This window comes from Cajanus cajan, chromosome 9 (assembly GCF_000230855.2).
Source record: "Cajanus cajan strain Asha chromosome 9, NIPB_CcT2T_4, whole genome shotgun sequence".
NCBI classification, from domain to species: Eukaryota; Viridiplantae; Streptophyta; class Magnoliopsida; order Fabales; family Fabaceae; genus Cajanus; species Cajanus cajan.
The window spans coordinates 4,199,717-4,219,683 of NC_138525.1; the positions used below are offsets into that span (position 1 = coordinate 4,199,717).

The 19,967-nt window shown below is 30.8% G+C and overlaps 3 protein-coding genes across 3 annotated transcripts; 1 reads left to right on the top strand and 2 right to left on the bottom strand.

The window, feature by feature from the left end:
• Positions 1-3,965: 3,965 nt before the first annotated feature.
• Positions 3,966-7,120, bottom strand: UREF (urease accessory protein F). Its single transcript, XM_020349929.3, has 2 exons — positions 6,982-7,120; positions 3,966-4,942 (listed from the first exon to the last, which is right to left on the bottom strand). Exon 2 carries the CDS (start codon positions 4,898-4,900, stop codon positions 4,181-4,183), a length of 720 nt encoding a protein of 239 aa, XP_020205518.1. The 5' UTR covers positions 4,901-4,942; positions 6,982-7,120; the 3' UTR covers positions 3,966-4,180.
• On the bottom strand, positions 5,684-7,103 carry ENA (DnaJ/Hsp40 cysteine-rich domain superfamily protein). The gene is made up of 2 exons (XM_020349938.2): positions 6,982-7,103; positions 5,684-6,398 (listed from the first exon to the last, which is right to left on the bottom strand). Exon 2 carries the CDS (start codon positions 6,349-6,351, stop codon positions 5,926-5,928), a length of 426 nt encoding a protein of 141 aa, XP_020205527.1. The 5' UTR covers positions 6,352-6,398; positions 6,982-7,103; the 3' UTR covers positions 5,684-5,925.
• Positions 7,121-8,321: 1,201 nt separating the features above from the next.
• Positions 8,322-11,567, top strand: LOC109790255 (pentatricopeptide repeat-containing protein At1g71210, mitochondrial). The gene has a single exon (XM_083063358.1). It carries the CDS (start codon positions 8,575-8,577, stop codon positions 11,230-11,232), a length of 2,658 nt encoding a protein of 885 aa, XP_082919484.1. The 5' UTR covers positions 8,322-8,574; the 3' UTR covers positions 11,233-11,567.
• The last annotated feature ends 8,400 nt before the right edge of the window (positions 11,568-19,967 follow it).

Consider the following 19,967-nt stretch of genomic DNA (forward strand, 5'->3'; position numbering starts at 1 on the left):
TTTAAAATTTTTAAGAAACAAAACCAGATTTTAGTTTTAATTTTTTTTGTTTCTTTTTGAAATTTAAAAATTAATTGTCAATTCTATAATATTTCCTTAAAAATCTCTAAACAACAACAATAATTCTTTCACAAATCAAAGGTATTTTGTTTTTTTATATATTTAATTTTTAGGAATTTTGAGATTAAATGATTTTAATTTTTAGTATTTTAGTTCATGCAATATATAAAATAAAATTTATTTTATAACAAAAAATATGATAAATAAATATTTTTTTTCTATATAAGTTATATTTAATTTTATAATAAATAATTTATATTATGATATAAAATTATTTTTAATTTTTAATAATTAAAAAATAATAATATTTATTCTATAAATAAAAATTAGAATAATATATTGAAAGAGATAAAAAAAAAGTTAAGAAAAACATTTAAAAATACTATTGTTAAAGAAAACTAGTTTTTTTATAATAAAAAAAACCCTAAATATGGTCCCTAAACAAATTCATCAAGAGAATTATTCTAATTTTTTTATAGAAAGATATAAAAAGAATTATTATTGATAACTAGTATTCTATTTTGTATATAATGAACATCATTAAATTTTACTAGTATGTTAATTTATGCATTGCACATGCTAAATTTTTAATATATAAAAATAAAATTTATAATAAACTATACATATAAATAGATATTATATATTTCAATATATAAATTATATCACATAAAAATATTTTTTAACATATGAATTATGTTTTATATTTGTGAAAATAATTTATATTATGACACAATATTATTTTTAATATTAATAATTTATTTTAAAAAAATCTTCAAAAGTATTTTCATTAAAATGGATAAGAAATTAAAAATTCTCTAAAAAATATTCTTATTTACAAAAAAAAAATACTTAAAAATGTTTTCTTTAAAGAAAAACACCCAAAGATGCAAGATAGTAATATACAAGGATAAGTCAAGTCTTATATATTAAAGACAATTCGTTATCTAGCGTGATAATATTTTTAGCAATTTTTCTTCGATAAGAAAATTTTAGGGATTTAAATTTTTTTTATCTAATTCGTTTTAATTTATTATAATTATTTTCAAATTAAATTTTAATTTTTAAAATAAATTATCAAAAAATAAAATAATCTTTTATTATAATATAAATTATTTATCATAAATTTAAAATATAATCTATATATTTAAAAATATCTATTATATAAATTATAAATATAATTTATATATTCAAACATAAGATTTATTTTTATATATAACTTATCATAAATTTTAGTTATACATAATAAATATTTATCAAGTATATTACAAAGTTAAAATATTAATTTTTTTAAAAATAAAAAAAGGAGCCCTCTCTAAATTTAAAAAATATAAATTTAAAATATAATAAAATGGGTGATTATTTTATGAATAGTAAGTGAAAGTATATACAAGTGTAAAAGTGAAAAAACCCGAAGCGTGTGGTTCAGCGGTAGGGGTTGATCCACGCTTAAGCAAGGTCAGGGATTCGGTATGCAGCGGCGTTAAATCTTGTATGCAGCCGCGTTGAATCCTAGCGAGGAGATTAGTCACTGCTATCGGCCCTGGATACTCTAGGGACAAACAAAAAAAAAGTGTAAACTTGAAAAAGTCAACACCATCTCAAACATGAAATTACTTTAATATTTCCTATCTAATCCACCTGTGTATTAAATTAAAATTAGAATAACTATGGTGTAAAAAAAAGTTAGAATAACTATCAAGAGTATTTTTAGGCTTCATTCTAAAATTAAAAAAAAAAACATTTTTAATTATTTTTCATAAATGATATTGTTTTTCAAAAAAAAAAATTATAACCTTCTATCTTTAACAATATACATTTTCATCTATAGATGTAAAGAAAAATTTAAAATTTAATTTAATATCCACCTATATAGTAAATTAGAAAAAATTACCTTAATTCAAAATCCTTTTAAGCCTCATTTTTAATATTCAATTTATATATTAAATTAGAGTAGTTATCTCAAAATAGAGTATTTCAAAACTCTATTCTTTAATGAAAACGTTTTTAGTTATTTTTTAAAAATATTTCTTGAATTTTTTTACAATCTCTTAACTTTAACAGTATATCATTTTAATGTAGAAATGAAAAAAATAAATATAATTTTTATTTTTCTAAATTGAAAATAATATATACCCTATATGTGAAGATGTGAGTGTGAAGGATGGTCCCACCCATGGTATGTGTTTTGGTTCTGCCACTTTCGTCCTCTTCTCCTGCTTCCAAACAAAAAGCAAAAACATTGGTGGTCTTTTATAACCCAACACAAAACCTGAATAGTAATACTACCATATATACAGTGATGTTTCACGTTGGAGTTGTTGGACGCATGATGCTACCTTTTCTAGTGTCACTTATACATTAATATACTTCTATTTCGATTACTAACTATTAAAAATCTTCCATTATATACATGGCTCATTGCCTTATGAAAAACTTATCTGCCTCTTGTTTTCTTTTAATGCTAAAGCGCCAAGTTTTTTCATGGAAGACTTACATTTATTTTTTAAATGAAATAATATCTCTTACATAAATTAAGAATACAAATAAGAATTAATAATTATTAACCAGCTTCATTCAACAAAAATTAGAGGTATCTAGTCATTCAAAATAAAAAATAAATAAAAAAATTCTTTATGTAAATATAAGTATGTGATGTTCTCAACCCGTGGAATGTCCTGCAAACTGCAAAGTAAAGAGTCTAGTCTTTTAGATAAAAATTAGAGATAGGGTGTGGAAAGGAGAGATTTATTTTTTTAAGTGTAAAATACAAACAATTTTTTAATTTTTAGAAGAGACGACCGTCTCTAATTAGATGTACCTAAGTTCGTTCCTAAGTGTGATTAAACTTTAAATTAAGGATTAGTCCAAATTTTTAGTTTTTAGAAGGGATAATTGTCCTAATTAGATGTACTTGAGTTCATTCCTAAATTAAGGACGAGTCTTGAAGTAGATTTTTTAAGCTTGTGTGTGTGTAATTAGATGTACCTGAAGCGTGGTTAAGCTTTAAATTAAGAGTTTGCCCAAATTTTTAATTTTTACAATGAATGACTATCCTAATTACATGTACTTAAGTCGATTTCTAGACGTGATTAAGCTTTAAATTAAGGATTAATCTTGAAGCTTGAACGTTAAGAATTAATCTTAAAATGTAAGTAAGTGTGTGTGGTGCAGTTGTTTAGCGGATGAACTTATTTAAAGAATTTAGTGTTTAAAATGCATAGTAGAACAAAACTTTTCACTTTTGCCTCAATGCCACACTAGTTTTTCACTAAAGATGATGAATGCCCCTAATTAGATGTATCTATGTTTATTCCTAAACATAATTAAGCTTTAAATTAAAGATTAGTCATGAAGCTTGTGTGCGCGTGCCCTTCCGCTAAAATGTCAATCATGGTTAAAGAGTATCCTCTCTTGCTAGCGAAATAAGACTTTTCACTTTTTACACCATAGTTATTATAAAAAAATTCATCTCCTACATTCATTGTGATTTATAAATTAATATGTTTTTGATAAGTTTTCATCTTCATTAAGTTGAAATAAATATTTATAGTCAACATAATTTTATATAAAGTCATTATTATTATATTATATGATATAAATTTTTACTTGAAGATTTTTTGTAATTTTAAATTAAATAAATTTAGTCCTTAATATATTAGTAGTAGGAAAAAAAACTATATGTCTGCATTTAAAAAATAAAATAAAATTATTTTTATGAACAATATAAATAGAGACAAAAAAATCATACTAAAGCTGAAACCAAAAACAATTCCTAAAAGAGGCTTTGCCTTTATATAATAATAATATAATATAAATATATCATTAGAACAATCAAATTTCATCGATATAACTTATATCGATCAAAACATGGCAACATCATTAGTCCTTGTTGAATGCTAAGGTAATGAAGCAAAAAGAATAACTCTTTTATCATGCATACACAAGTAACACAACTGGCAAATAGTTTTCAAAGCGAATGTACGAACTTGTACAGCACAAAACATCAAATAACGCGCAGCAATGTTCACAAATAAATGAAAACAGTCCTGAGCACAATACTAACTATTACAAACCTTTTACATGCATCAAAATATGAAATGAAATACTCACATTTTACCTTCTAAGATGAAAACAGTCTTGAAAACAAGTAACCATGGCAGCCCTGCACAGTATCTAGCAGAGGCATAGTTTGGCATGCTTCCTCAACCCCACGATTCATCCATTTCTCTAATATAACTTCAGCAATAGGAGCAACCTGATGCTGCAACAATGCTGCACCAAGGGGTCCTATCAAATTTAGCCTCGTGGCAGCAGAAATCATATCTCTCATTGTGATGAACATGTAAGCTCTCTGAGAACTAGTTCTCTCAAAACCTAGTGCTCCACATATAAGTCCAAATACAGGAGCATGATGAAAAGATACAGTCCCTAAACCCAGAGAAGCATCTCTCATGGTTTTGAGGGAGGGAATCTCGGAAAACACAGCTGAAGCCACCCTCATTAATGCAGATCCTTGTGAGATCGATGCCTTTCGACCCACTTCGTTAGTTAGGGTAGCATCCAATATTTTGTCAAGCTTATGCCAGGTTTCCATATTGGGCAACATGGAAGCTGAGTACACAAAAGGAAGGAGTAGGCTTCCTGTGTTCTCCAATATATGGATAATAAATGTCTTAAGGTCATTGGAATTAGACACTAAGTGGGACTGAACTGCTGCTTCAAGGCCAAAAGAATGAGCAAATCCACCAGTAGGTAGAAGAGAATCAAGCAACTGCCATTGACTCCACTGTAAAAATGGGTCTGAAAGGCAAGGTCTGTTTTGTCCTTCATTTACTTGCATCGTAATGATATGACCCCGGCGTTGACCACAACTGTCCGATTACTACAAATGCCCAGAGGAATAAACCATGTTGATGTATTCAAAGTGGTAAAACAATGTAAAATATTTCCACAGATCCTTTGAAAATGAACCATATACATGAGAGATAAACATTTTGAGCAATTCAACCTGATCAAAGTTGAATTTCAGAAAGGTATGATTCTATTACCACCAAATGCCATAAGCTCACAGAAAATAGTTGGTATACTTCTACGGATGCAGCAATCTAGTATGATAACAGCCTTGCCAAGAGAAAAAAATTAAGATGTGACTTTGTCACAAACACAACTCAAAATACTTGTGTTATTTCAAAAGGTATATCAAGTTATCAACTCTCAAGTCTTGAGTGAACCATAAGCACCCCCCAAAAGAATTCTCAAGTTATACATGATAAGTTAAGCATGGAGGAAGCTTCAATTCTATGATAACAAAATTCAAAGAAATGGATTTAATACAGAGGCCAGGAAATTCTATCAACATAGTTTGAGAATCAAAATGCCAAACGTGTCAAGTACTTTGCTTGCTTGGCAAGTCAATATTCAAAACAATCACAATAGGAACTAGCTATCCTAGGAGGTTGAATTAAATGGTTGGCACTTCCTAAATGTTGAAGAAGTATATATAATTCCATATTTAGCTTAATTGTACAAAAAATAAAAATAAACAGTAAGATATGAATACGAGAAATTAACTGTAGGATAGCATGAAATATGACTAAGGTTAGAGAGATCCTTCAAAGCTCTCTTTTGAAAGCAAGGAAAAAAATAATTTTTAAATTATATTACCGACTCAAGTTGCAAAATACCAACCTACAAGTTAAAATCAAATTGCACCGGGATGTGAGAGTTGGAACAATCTATTTATCAAGGTTTTTTATACTGTGATTGAGACTCGTCATTCAGCAATTACAGGTAAAGCTGATGTACCAAGACATCCTCTAATACCTTGAACCTAATACCACCACCCAAGATTAAAAAGAAAAAAAACTAAGACTTGTTTCCTTGGGATTGATTATTGTCAATGTTCATGAATTGGAAGCCCATGATATACCTATACTCTCCGGTCCCAAGGCAGCGGGAGCAGTAACTAAGACCACTTCCACCACAAGTCCTACACCATTTTGGCCATTCACCTTTTGAGAGCATTTCCAAATGAACCTCGTTTGTCCTCCCCTTTCCATGACACTCGTGGCAATCAACTCTTCCACTCCCCTCACATACCTCGCAATGCGGATCCGGCTTCCTTCTTCTTTTCTTCCGAACATTCGACTCCGTCCTCACAACCCAAGACGGCTTTGTGAGCGAGAGATGAGGCAACGACTTGGGAGACCGAGATGGGGGCAGACCATTGAAATTTGCAGCCTCAAATCGGACCGCTGTGAACAAACTCAGTGTCCCAATGCCAAAACCCATGTATGCCAGCAGAACTCAAACGCCTACTCCACTTTCACCAATGCAATCTGAAACAAACGAGGGCACCTACTTACTGTGGACTTCCAACAAACATTTTGCTTACATAGTGATCAGTAATTCATGAACATGATCACTACCATTGCCTCTTGAGTACTGAGACATGAATTTTGGGTATATAAGATACCTCTTCCAATATAATATATTGAATGTTCCCATTACTCTTATTAATCCACCCAAATGAAGCATCATCCATGACCAAACACGGAAACCCTACCGAAAAATTTCCCAATTGCAGGGGAAAAAATCATTGTCTATCGGTGAAAATCGATACTAACGGACAAGGACCGCTTAAATTTACAAATTTTAACTTTTATATCAATAAGAGGAAAAAAAAAACACGTTTTCATGGTTGTTCCCAGTACTTAATCCATGCCTAGCAACAATAAACAATTAGAGTTAATTCATCAAAGATAGTGAATAATAACAAGGGAATGAAGTCCACGAAGGGTACTAGTACTACAACCCCAAGGAGAATAAACACAACAGAGATCAAAATCAAAAAGGAATTGGTGCATGATGTCGAAAAAATCAAAAATTTGGAAAAGAAGCAGTAGGTTATGTGAAGTTTACCAGGTGAAGATGAGAAACGAGAGAAAGGGGTGTTCAATGTGAAGCCTCGTGTCTCCCTTTACACAACCCATGTGTGCACTCCTTTGAGTTGAAATTAATCATTATAAGATAAAAATGATTTTTTTTTAAATTGAAAAATATGCCAAAAACATTATACTATGATTAAATATATTTTTAAAATAAAGTGGCTGGTGTAAGCCAAACTAATATGGTGGTTCAAGTATTTTAAAAACCGGACCGACCCGGCCGGTCGGACCGGGAACCGGTGGTCTAGCCGGTTCGAATCTGAAGTTGGATCGGTTATGCAGTCGACCCGTTTTAAACCGGATTGAACCGGTCAATTTTTCGGTTCAACCGGTGAACCGGTTTGACCACCGGTTCAACCACTTTTTTTTCTTATTTTTTTTTAAATTTTGTTAAGGGACTATAAATCACAAAAATAATGATGAAAATTGAATCTCTTAATGAAAAAGCAAGGAGTCTTATTAAATATAACAATGACTACTTGTTCTAATATATTTGTTTGCAATATATACAACTTAAATAACTTTTATAGTATATTATTAATTTTAAATTATATATTTAATAATGCAATATATATGTAAATATTACATATATTATTTTGTGATATTAATTGCAAGCATATTATATATGTACATATTATTTATATTTTTAATTTGTATTAATATATCGTTTAACATGTAATTTTTTTATGTATTTTTTTACAAAATAAAAATAAAAATAATTTTAAATAAGATAGAAAAATCGAAATTTAAAATAAGATATGAATTTATTAAAATTTATAAGTATAAAATATATTTAATATAAATATTTTTTAATAAAAATCGAAGAGAAACCGGTTCGATGACCGGTCCGGTTTTTAAAACTATGTTGATTGAAGAGAAACCGGAAAGAGAATGAAGAATTTTTTTAAAAAAAAAATTAAAAATATTTTGTTTTATTTTTTTAGGAGGAAAAAAAATATGGGTGGATAATAGTTCCCTTCATTTAATTTTAACTCCTCTCCAATATCGATTATGAGAATAGAAGATGAATTTTAAAATATTTTTAAAATAATATTTAAACCATCTTTAATATGTTATTAAATTTAAAATTATACAATACAAAAGTAATTTGTATTTTAAAATTCATCCCCTCTTCTTATGAATAAAATAAAATCTATCTTTTCTCTCTTCTTATAATTAAATTAAAATTCTAACTTCCATTTAAATCTTTCTCTTTTTTACTCACAAGCAATAACCTAAGTTATTTATATCAGAAAAAGGAAAATAAAATTGAAAGGAAAAAAATTGTATATAGTAATAGAATGAGCCAAATTCCCAGTAGCACTAGCAGCTGCAGCCATGTTGATGGAATAAGGAAATCATCTAGAGTCTAGAGTCTAGAGTCTAGAGTCTAGACCTAATTCAAAGTTTGAAAGCATTTGGCGAAACAAGTGAAGAAAAAGAAACCCGTCCTTAAACCTCAGAAGTCAGAACTAAGAAGTGCTTCCACCTATGGTGACTCTCACTCTCACTCTCACTCTCACAGACATAACCACAAACAGTTGGAGAGCATTGGAACCCTGAGAGCATGATGCTACTACAACTCAAACAAGTAAACAAACACCGTCTCAGATCCAAATCCTTCGTCTCCACCATTCTCAACCCTTTCTCTTCCCATGCTGCATACACCTCCCTCGCCGCCTCGCATTCGCCATCCACGCCGTCAACCTCAGCCACGTTCCTGGTCACCAAAAAAGACATCGCCTCCACGTTCAAGACGTGGTTCGCGAGGCGGCAGACCCCGCTGGACGCCCTCCTCCACTGCATCTATGAAATCCTGTCCTCTTCGGCCTCCGACGAGGGCGTCTCCGCCGCCCTATCCGCCCTCTCGCTGCCGCTCTCGGAGCGCTTCGTCCTCCGCGTCCTCCGGCACGGCGCCGCCCACCGCGACATCCTGCCCTGCCTGAAGTTCTTCGACTGGGTCGGCAGGCAGCCCGGATTCTACCACACGCGCGCCACCGTCTTCGCCATCTTCCACATCCTCTCCCGTGCCAAAATGAAACCACTCCTCCTCGACTTCCTCGACGCCTTCCACCGCCGCCTCTTCCACCACGGCGTCCGCTTCCACGAAACCCTGGTCATCGGCTACGCCATCGCCGGCAAGCCCCAGTTCGCCCTCCAAGCCTTCTCCCGCATGCGCTTCCTCGGCCTCGACCTCGACGCCTTCTGCTACCACGTCCTCCTCGACTCCCTCGTCGACAACAACTACTTCAACGCCTTCGACGTCGTCGTCCGCCAAATTCGCCGCCGCGGCTTCGAGAATCACTTAACCAGTGTCATCGTTGTCAAGCATTTGTGCAAAGAGAGGAGGTTGGAGGAGGCTGAGGAGTATCTCAATAGCATTGTGTGTCGTGGGGACGAGTTACAAGGTCCTGAAGTGAGTTTCATCATTGGTGCATTGTGTGAGAGTTTTAGGTTTGACCGTGCTGTGGAGTTAGTTAGGCAGTTTGGGAGCTCCGGGTTGGTTCCATTGGACCATGCTTATGGGACTTGGATAAAGGGTCTTGTTCAGAGCGGGAGGGTGGATGAGGCGTTGGAGTTTTTCAAGCAGAAGAAGGACTCAGAAGGGTATATTCCTGCCACTGTTAGGTACAATGTTTTGATTTGTAGGCTTCTGCGGGAGAATCGGCTCCGGCAGGTGTATGATTTGTTGATGGATATGAATGAGAGTTGCATTCCTCCTGATTTGGTTACCATGAATGCTGTCTTGTGCTTCTTTTGCAAAGTGGGGATGGCGGATATCGCGATGGAGTTGTACAATTCGCGCTCCCAGTTCGGTTTGTCTCTCAATCACTTGGCGTGCAAGTATTTGATCCTTACTTTGTGCTGGGATGGGAGTGTTAAGGAGGCGTTCAGCGTGGTCAGAAGCTCAGTTGTTCGGGGTTATTTTCCTGATGAGCAGACGTTTTACACGCTTGCGAGTGCTTTGTGTAGGGAGAGCAAGATTGATGAGATGAAGGAGTTGATGTATCTTGCTGTGGGGAATAATTTCGTGCCTCGTGCTTCCACCTATGACAAGTTCATAATGGCTCTGTGCCAGGCTGGGAGAGTGGAGGATGCTTATTTGCTACATGGGGAACTTAAGAACGCAGCTGCCAGGGAGTCTTATATTAAGATGATTAAGGGTTTTGTTAAGTTAAGCAGGGGAGATATTGCTGCTCGGCTTCTTGTTGAAGCGAGAGGGAAGGGCCAAAAACTGAAGAGTCCTTTGTTTAAAGCTGTTATTGGCTGCTTACTTGTAATGGATAATGCAAGATGGCGTGTTTTCAACTTACTGGAGATGCTGGTTCACATTGAACATTCTTGTGGGATTTACAACTCTTTCATTGAGGGAGCTGGACACGCTGGGAAGCCTGACTTGGCTCGGGAAGTATTTGAGCTGATGCAAAGGAATGGCATTACACCCAATTTGTGTTCTTGTATTTTTATGTTGCAAGGTTATTTGAAAAGTGGAAGAATTTCTGATGCTCTGAATTTTTTTAATGATGTCCGGCTCCGGGGTTTGGCAGGTAAAAGGTTATATAATGCCTTGATTATTGGTCTATGCAAGTCCAATAAGGCAGACATTGCACGCGAGATGCTTTTCAGCATGTTAAGAGTTGGATTGAATCCAAGTGTTGAATGCTATGAGCTTGTTGTGCAGAAGCTTTGCTCATTGCGAAGATATCATGAAGCAATGCATATTGTTAATGTATACGAGAAAATGGGACGTCCATTGACTTCTTTTATTGGCAATGTACTTCTTTATCATTCTTTGATTTCACCGCAACTCTATGATACATGTGTCCATTTAAGAGGAGTGGAAGAGGGGGGATTTTCTGGTAATTCATTACTTACCTTGATGATTGGTGCATTTTCTGGTTGTGTTAGAGTGAGACATTATGTTAAGGACTTGGAACAGTTAATAGAGAAGTGCTTTCCCCTTGATATTTTCACCTACAATTTGTTGCTGAAACAAGTAGCCAAGAGTGATATGAATATAGCCTGTATGTTGTTTGGTCGGATATGTCAAAGGGGTTATGAACCTAATTGTTGGACATATGATATTATGATACGCGGTTTCTCAGATCATGGGAGGAGAGATAAGGCTAAGCGGTGGCTTGAAAAAATGTTCCGAAGAGGATTTTATCATGATAGACAAAATATTCACTTAAGGAGAATTGCTCAATGTCCAATCAATGCGTAAAAGATATAAAATGGTTCAGCAAATTTTGGTAAGGATATTATGATTTTTTTATCTATTTATTAGAAAAATGGGCTATATTGGATGCATTGGTTTTTAGTTTTTCTGTCTAGTTGTTATTCTTAACTCTTAAGCAATCCTTCTATCTCTTATGCCCCCGTCCTCCCTTTTTCTTGTTGTGGAAGCATTGGGAAATAAAATATGTTTTCACCTTGTATTATTTATTACACTAGATTGACATAAGCTATGATCATAGCTTTTATACATTTTTTTTATTCTCCCTGCTGTATTGTTAAAGTTAGATTAGAAGCATTGCTTCTTGTCCTCTTTTTGTGCTAGTTATCATCACACAGAATAAAAAAATAATATCAGAATATTCATGAATCCAAATACAAATCTCAATAAACTAGTTGTTAGTCGCACTAATTACTGAATCTTTTATTCTCTATTCAAAGAGATTTGAATACGATTGTACAACAAGAGCTGAAGCTTCTGAATCTTTTTGTTATTTTGTATATGTTTTATGTGGCAGCTATTTTTGTGTAGATTTTTAATTAAACTTGGCCATTAGTTGGGTTATTTACAAGTAAATCATTACTGGCGTCTCTCGTCTTTAGTTCTAATCATGTGCCAAGATCTAATTATGCACTTCTTGCAACAAACATTATACTTATACTGAATTAAAAGGGAAGTGCTTACCTTGCAATGTGTCTTATGTATCTCCCTTACATCCTTCCTGTAAGCATAATCTGTAGCCGTGTATTATCCTTTGTAGGTATTTTTTTTTTGTACTAACTCTTGTTTTGGTGAGCGGAATAATGAATTTGTGCCTTTTTCCTCTGATTTCTTTAATGGCAGTGTGCTTGACTCTTTCCTTGTTTAGAACTTGGACTTGACATCATCATTTTTATGTTACTTACGATTACCATTCGATCAATGTCATGCTTAGTCTTGTGTTATTATATGATTTATGTCAAAAAATTTCCTCAAAATGAGATGCTAAATTTGTTGATCTGCTTTTATCATTATTGACATACTTTCTAATTTCAACCTGGTAATAATTAGGATAGCTCAGGTTTCCATTATTTTCCAGGCATTATATATGTATATGCAATGGTATGTAATGTATCCTTTTCCCTCAAATCAGATGTTTCCTGGCCCTAGTAATCCCCCATTAATAACTAGTTTGAAAAATTGTATGAGTCTGTGAGGTCTTGGTTGTATTAGCATGGCAGTAGTACTTCATGGCCATTGGCCAGGTGTATGCTCATAACTGCTGACCGAATCTAATTGAAGCTGAAATGGAGAACTGGTCTTGTAGACAAAAACAAACAAACAAACAAACAGAGACGAGAGGAAACTTTTAGGGTGAAAAAAAGAAGGGAGGAAGAAGACGAATAGAGAGGTGACGGGGTGAACAGAGCCATTACCTGAGGAGAGGTCCTACAGAACTCAAGGTTCTGATTAAGTAAAAGAATAAGAATCTTTTTCGAGAAGTGTCTTAGTAGAGAGGATTAAACTCCCTAAGATGCATGGGCTACATGGACAGAGCAACATCTAAGTTTAAATTGTATTATTAGGATTGAAAGAGTTGCATCTTTTCTAACTTTACCTGGACTGCAATGATGGAAACGATTATTGATTTGGAACGTCTGTGCATCATAGATTTGGGGTATTAATGAAGTCATTTAAGATGTTTGATGATATGAAAAGAAAGATGACAGGTGCTAGCTATTTTATTAAAGAAAATAGCTATAAACCCCAATTAGAGATCAAACTGACAGGTTCATTACTCGAACACCAGAAAACAGAAAATAAAAGACTAGTCTAAATATTTATGCATCAAAATCTGAGAATACTTGAAATATATTGATTTGCTTTTTATATGGATAGATTAGCAGTGAGTCACGGAAATGTAATCTACACCCTATGTTCTGGACCGTCTGGTTCAGTTTGCTTCCTATCTTTTCCATTTGTTTTCTCTTCCCGTTTTAGGACCTCAATTTCTTCGATGTCAACACTTTTAGGGAACTTTTGGTATATAAAATATTTTTATATTTTTTAGAATCTTAAAATGAGGATCTTAGTTTCTCATGTTTTGAAGCTATTTGTAAAAAGAAAATCATAAGAAATATAGTTTGGTAAAAAATATTTTTATCTCATTTTTTTATAAAAAAAAATCAATCCAATTTTCTTGAGTTAAAAGGAAAATTTTATGTATATAAAAAGAGTACAATATTTTTTTAAAAATCAAAAATATGTTGTTGAGATTCATTTTCTTTCAAAACATTCATCTAATCACACAATCCATTGTGTACTCTCTTACAAACTTCATGTAAGTCCTCTTTCCCTTTCTCTCTCTCTCCCCCTCTCTCTCTCCCCCCCCTCTCTCTCTCATTCTTGTGGCTATGTGTAATGTAAATATTTGCTCATTAACCTAATAATAAAAATTATATAATTATATAATTTTTCTAGGAATCTTTATAAGTAATTAAACAAATTTTAATCATTCTTAAGAATCATAATTCTTGAGATTTGTAATTTTAAAAAATCATAATTTTTGAATATATAAAAAAAAAAAAAAAATCTCTATCAAACATCCCCATAATTTCTTTCTCTTGATTCTATGTACATTGTAGGCTGATATTATTGTTCAAGGGCCAATAATAATTGCATTATTGGAAGTTCAAAAACCTTATATTTGCATGTAAATTTATTTATCCATATCTGTGATTCTTTACGTAGTTGTCTTTGATTCAAATGGAAATCTGAGATCAAATGGGAATTTTTGTACTATGTTTAATTGTAGAAGAGAAGATGGTTACCATTCTTTGATGGGTATTTCCAGCACCCCGGGGCCTTTTTTTGATTTGTTTCTACAAAAATTCATCAAGCAGTGCATAATGTGATTGCATTGTTTCGATTAAGAGACAAAGCAAGTTGGTAGTAGGGAATGTTAAATTGCAAGTTCAGTTCTTCAAAAAACAAAACAATTGCAAGTTCAGTTCTTAATGCAAATATTAAATCTGTAAATTTTTTCTTTAAAAATTAAAAATTATTTGATATTTCGTTTCATTTATTCAAATTAACAGATAATTATAAAAATATTTTATACGTTGATTTGAATTAGTGAAAAGAAGTATTAAATGGTTTTTAAATTTTTTAATATTTGATCTATGCATTAAAAACTTTAAATTTAACCATTGGATCGTTGAGATTTGATGTAGAGTATGAGTTATTGAATGAAGTAAGTGTATAGATCTCTTCACACACATTTTAAATAGTCTTTGTAAAAAAAATATTTTTATTCTTGTTATTTTATTTTTGTCATTATAATATAAATATTTTTTCATTGTATTTCCTATAATATTTTCGAGTTAGTCCTTGTCAAGAAAAAATTGGTAGACTAAAACAAAATTATTCATACATTACAAGGACAAAAAAAAACGTGAGTATACTGAAGCAAAATAATAGGGGCCAAAAAAAATTACAAAGACCATTTAAAAATAATGTTAAGGACCAAAACAAAAAAAAAAAGGAATATTATATGAAATAAAAATATATTTAACTCATCAATATTTTTATTAATTAAATGAGCAGTTTGAATTATTAAACAATGTTATAAATGTTAATATATAATAATAATAATAATAATAATAATAATAATAATAATAATAATAAATAAAACCAAAAAAATAACTTTGAAAGTGGCATGAGAATTTTGTGCAAGAGTCTAATGTTTGTGAACTTTGTTGAGACACACAGATTGAGTAGTTGAACATTATTGAAGTCCATGATTTTAATAACAAAAAGAACTAGAAATTATGCATGACAATTGAGTTATCGGTTCAAGTTTCACACCTAAATGGTTGGCTTCTAAACAACACTCATATCGTGAAATTTGAAATGGATGTTTACTATAGATTGATGCCAATTGAGTCTTGATGTGGCTTCCTCTTATTTTGACAAAAGTTTGCTATTTTCTTCCACAAAATTCAACAAATAACAATGGTTTTCATCAAAGTCAATGAAATGCATATGAAGCCCACATCCAGCCACCAATGTTAAAAGCACCCACCATAATAACCTAACCCAACTACCAACTTAGGTTCGCTTAAACAGTGAGAGACTCTTGTGATTTGTCATTTAATCAATTGATTATAGTTCGCATTTTGACCCTTACATATAAAAATAATAATAAAAAACTTAAATTGAGACTAGATTTTCATTTATTTAGTATTTGTTAAACTCGCAAAAAATAATAAAAAAAACTTAAATTATGAGAAGATTTTCATTTATTTAATATTTGTTAAACTCGTAAAAGAAATTAATTCATGTGTTCGATGGTATATATATTCCTTATAATGAATCTTTTAAAAAAAAACTAACCCAACTGTGTCTATGGTCAAAGCCCACTATCACACACATTCAGGCCATTTTCTCTTCTCCACAAATCAATTTGTTGCCACTAATGCTAGAAAGACTCCTCCACCAAGGAAAACTCATGCTTTGATTTGATGATTTTTTTGCCTTAAAAATTTTCAAATTGGCTATTAATCAATCATCATAAGTTATGAGACATATGTGTGTGCTTTGGAGACAAGGTCGGAACATATTGATAAGGAAACATGAAATTAATTTGACAAAGGTTCAATTTGAGTGTGTATAATTGGTCCACTTTATCATTTCTTTAGTTTTTTGGATAGTGGTATATGTTCATTCCATAAAAAGCAAAAAAAAAAAAAAACCTAGTAACTTGGAAAATCCCATGACCAAAATCAATGAGGTAATGTTTGAGAGTCAAATACAATGGGATTTATTATTTTGGAAGGTAGATTAAAAAGATCAAATTACTTAATGATTAAGCTATGGTAAAGTCATTCACTTCGATAACACTTTGTATTATTAAATTTTATCAATTCAACTTTTTAAATTAAATTAAAAAAAATCTTATTGAGAATATCATGTTTACAATTTCTTTATAAAATTTTCAAATTATTTTATACGTTGATAAACTAATTTAATTTAATGTATAATATTTTAAAATATAAATAGATGTTGATTATAAGGTAATTACAAATGTTTGATTTATTTAAAACTTGGTGTGCGTAATTTTTAACTTAATACCAAAATATTTTATAGTTTTACTAATAAAATTAAATGTAAAGAAGTGATTAATTTAAATAATTTTAATTGAGTAAACACTCAATTTGTTCCTTAAAAGATGGTGAAAATGACTAATATATCCTTGAAAGATTTTTTATAGCATATGGGTCTCTAAATTTTAACTCATTATATAAGTTAATTTTTTTTGTTATATTCAATTATTAACTTTGTTAATTTCATGATCAGTTAATTATCACGTTTTCATGCATTCTCTCTCTTAGTAGTTACAAACCAACTAGATTTAAACACATTATAAAATAAGGTTTAATTTTAATTTAATTTAAAAATAACTGAAGTGATGTTTAAATAACTTATTTCTTCTCAAGCATTCTCATTCTTGTATTCCATTTCACCTACAAAACTTTAGAAGTTCTATGGTTAAAATATTTCTTGTTTTCTTATTTGTTACTTGTTTATATTATTTAGGTAGAATACTGCCAGTTGTTTTGGTAGATGGAGATAGAATTGTTAGAGCCAATGTTCCTTTTCGAAGGGCAGAATCTAAATATAGTGTCGAACAAGTAGGTGTAACTGTTGAGTTCTATGGTAGTGAACTTAATGGAGTCAGTTATAGTGATCCTGCTACTGTGAAAAAATATGCAAAACTCATTTCTACAAGACAAGAGTTTGTGACATTGTTGAAGAAGAATGTCATCCAACAACGCAAAAGTAGTAGAGGATAAGTGGAAAAAAAATCCTTGGATTTTTGATTGTTCATGAAACTCTCAATAGAGCAATGCTTCCATAGTAACAAAAATGATCATTATCATTAAGTTCTTCCCCACTTCTATCAAAGGAGTTTTGCAATTCATTAAACATAGCAAAAACACTCATGTTTGATTGATAAATCCTTGTTTAAGATCTTTTAGAACAATCACTCATTTTGTTCAACCCTAAATTCAATAATTTAGAATTTATAATCCTAAACTTGCGGTCAGATTAGACAAAAAAAATTAAGGATGATTGAAATAGAAAATTTGAACTACATGAAAGTAAACTCATTTTGACTACCCATGGCAAAAATATTTAAACATGACAAAGTATTCGTTGTTGATTGGAAAGTACCAAAACATTGCATTATATCTCATATTAAGTGATTAGGAGAAAGAACAACTAAATGAGAGAGAATAGGTGTCAACTTGACACTTAAGAGGACGTTCATAATGAGAAAAGATTTTTCTTACCAAGGAATCATGATTCTTGGGAATAACTAAAATATGTTTGGTTGCTTATAAAGGTTTCAGAGGATATTCATATAAGATTCTTAGGAATTAAAGATTTTCATATTTGGTTACACTACTATATTCTTGGGAATATAAATACTTTTTACAAATATATCCTTTATTAAAATAAATTTATTATATATTTTTATTTATTCAAATCTTATTACAAATATGACATTAAACTATTTTTAAAAAGTTGAAAACTTACAGTTAAAATTATTTAAATACATAATTTAACAAAAAAAAAAATAAACAAAGACAAATGTTATATAATAATTGAGAAAGATAAAAATATATATTTTATTTCATTCAAATAAATAATTTAAAAAGTGTTATCAAATATCATTAAACTATAAAACAAAACAGGCATTAATAATATTATTAAAATTGACAAGGTCAAGAAATAATGAAATACAAGAAAGAGAAAGATAAATAAATATATGGGAAGGAAAGAGAGAGAGAGAGAGAGAGAGAGAGAGAGAGAGAGGGAGAGAAGGGGAGTGAGAGTGAGAGAGACAAAGAAAATGAGGGAGAAAGAGAAATAGAAGGAGAAAGGGAGAGAAAGGAGTGAGAGTGAAATAAAGGGAGAAAAAGAAATAGAATGGGAGAGAGAGAGAGAGAGAGAGAGGGGGGGGGGAGGGAGGGAGGAAGAGATGGTGAGTGAGAGTTAGAGAGAGAGATAGAAAGAGAGAGGGAGGAAGAAAGATAAATAGAATGAGAGAGAGAAAGAGAGAGTTTTTCTGTTTTAAAAAAAATGATATATTGGTCTTTTTATATGCATTGAACTTTTCCTTTAACTTAAGAAATTTGAATTTTCATCCCCATAGGAATGTTTTTATAGGAAAGTGAGATGAAAATGGTCTTTGAAAAATTACATTCCTAATTTTTTTTAAATAGTTATCAAACATAGGAAATTAAGATTCTCACTTTAAGAATATCATAGATGCAAAAACATTTCTTGTATCAAACATTCTTAAGTATTAATTGTTCAAAAAACTAACAAAATTAGTAACTAAGTATAATAAAAAAACTAATTTACATAATAAAATTAAAGTTTAGAAGCTTAGATACTACAAAAAATAAATCTTTTAAGGACCTATTAGTCACTACCACTATCTTTCAATTACCGAATTGGGTGTTTATTCAATTCTAATTCCTATTCTATATACTTATATACACACATGCATTTTTTTTTAAATTTTAATTACTAATAATTTATTTTTTAAACTTTACCTATTGTATTAATAGATCATTTTATTAACCTATTAGAGTTTACCTAATAATTAAAGGTTAAGTAGATACATAAAAATTTAACATCCTTATTGTTGTCATTATAATTTTTTTTATTGATTAAAAAAATATCTTGTTAACATGGTGTTGAATTCTCAATGACAAAAACAAAATTAGGACCATACACTTAAATTCAAACTAAATTGTTGATTTATTTTTTTATAAAACAATTTTTTAATTAAAAAACATATTTAAATAGATAGAAAATTATAAAGTGATTGTCTTCATCTATTAAAACATATTTAATCACTACTTCTCGCAATAAATATTTCATATGAATATCATTGTTACTAAAAAAAAAAAAGTGAGTTCTATTAGTATAGAGTAAAAATAGGAAAGGGGTACCATTTTTTTTTCAAGTATCTCCACTACTAGAAAAATGTCATTTTCCTGCAAAAAAGTATTCGCAGAAATTTTTTGCGAATTTATTTGCGAAAAATAATTTACAGATATTTCTTACAAATTTTGCTACAATTTTAATGATGATAGAAATTTTTTTCGATGGTAAAAATTTGCAGAAAATATTGTAAGAATTTTGTTTTGTTTTTTGTGGATTTTCTTGCAAAAATAAATTTTCAAGTAATGTTTACTAAATGGTAGAAAAAATTTGTAGGTAACTTTTCCAGCAAATTTTAATCTGCAGGAAAAATAAAAAATATATTTAAATTTATAAGTTTAATATTTTAAAAAAACTTCAAGTCCCACATCGATTGAAAATAAAATAATTAAAGAGTATATAAGTTGGGACAACACTTACCTTTCAAGTTGATTTGTATGGTTGATTTGTATGGTTGATAGAATTTATAGTAATTTCTTTAATTTTTTTCGTAAAAACTATTCTTGCAGAATTTCTTGCGAAAAAATTCGCAGGAAACTTTCCTGCGAATTTTTTTCGCAAGAAATTTCATAGGAAAATTTCTTGCGAATTTTAAAATTTGCAAAAAATATATTATCCACGAAGGTATTACCTACAGATAAAATTTCGCAGAAAAATTTGTAGGAATAACGTTTCTTGCAAATTTTTCATAAAAATTCGCAGGAAAAATCGCATGTAATAAG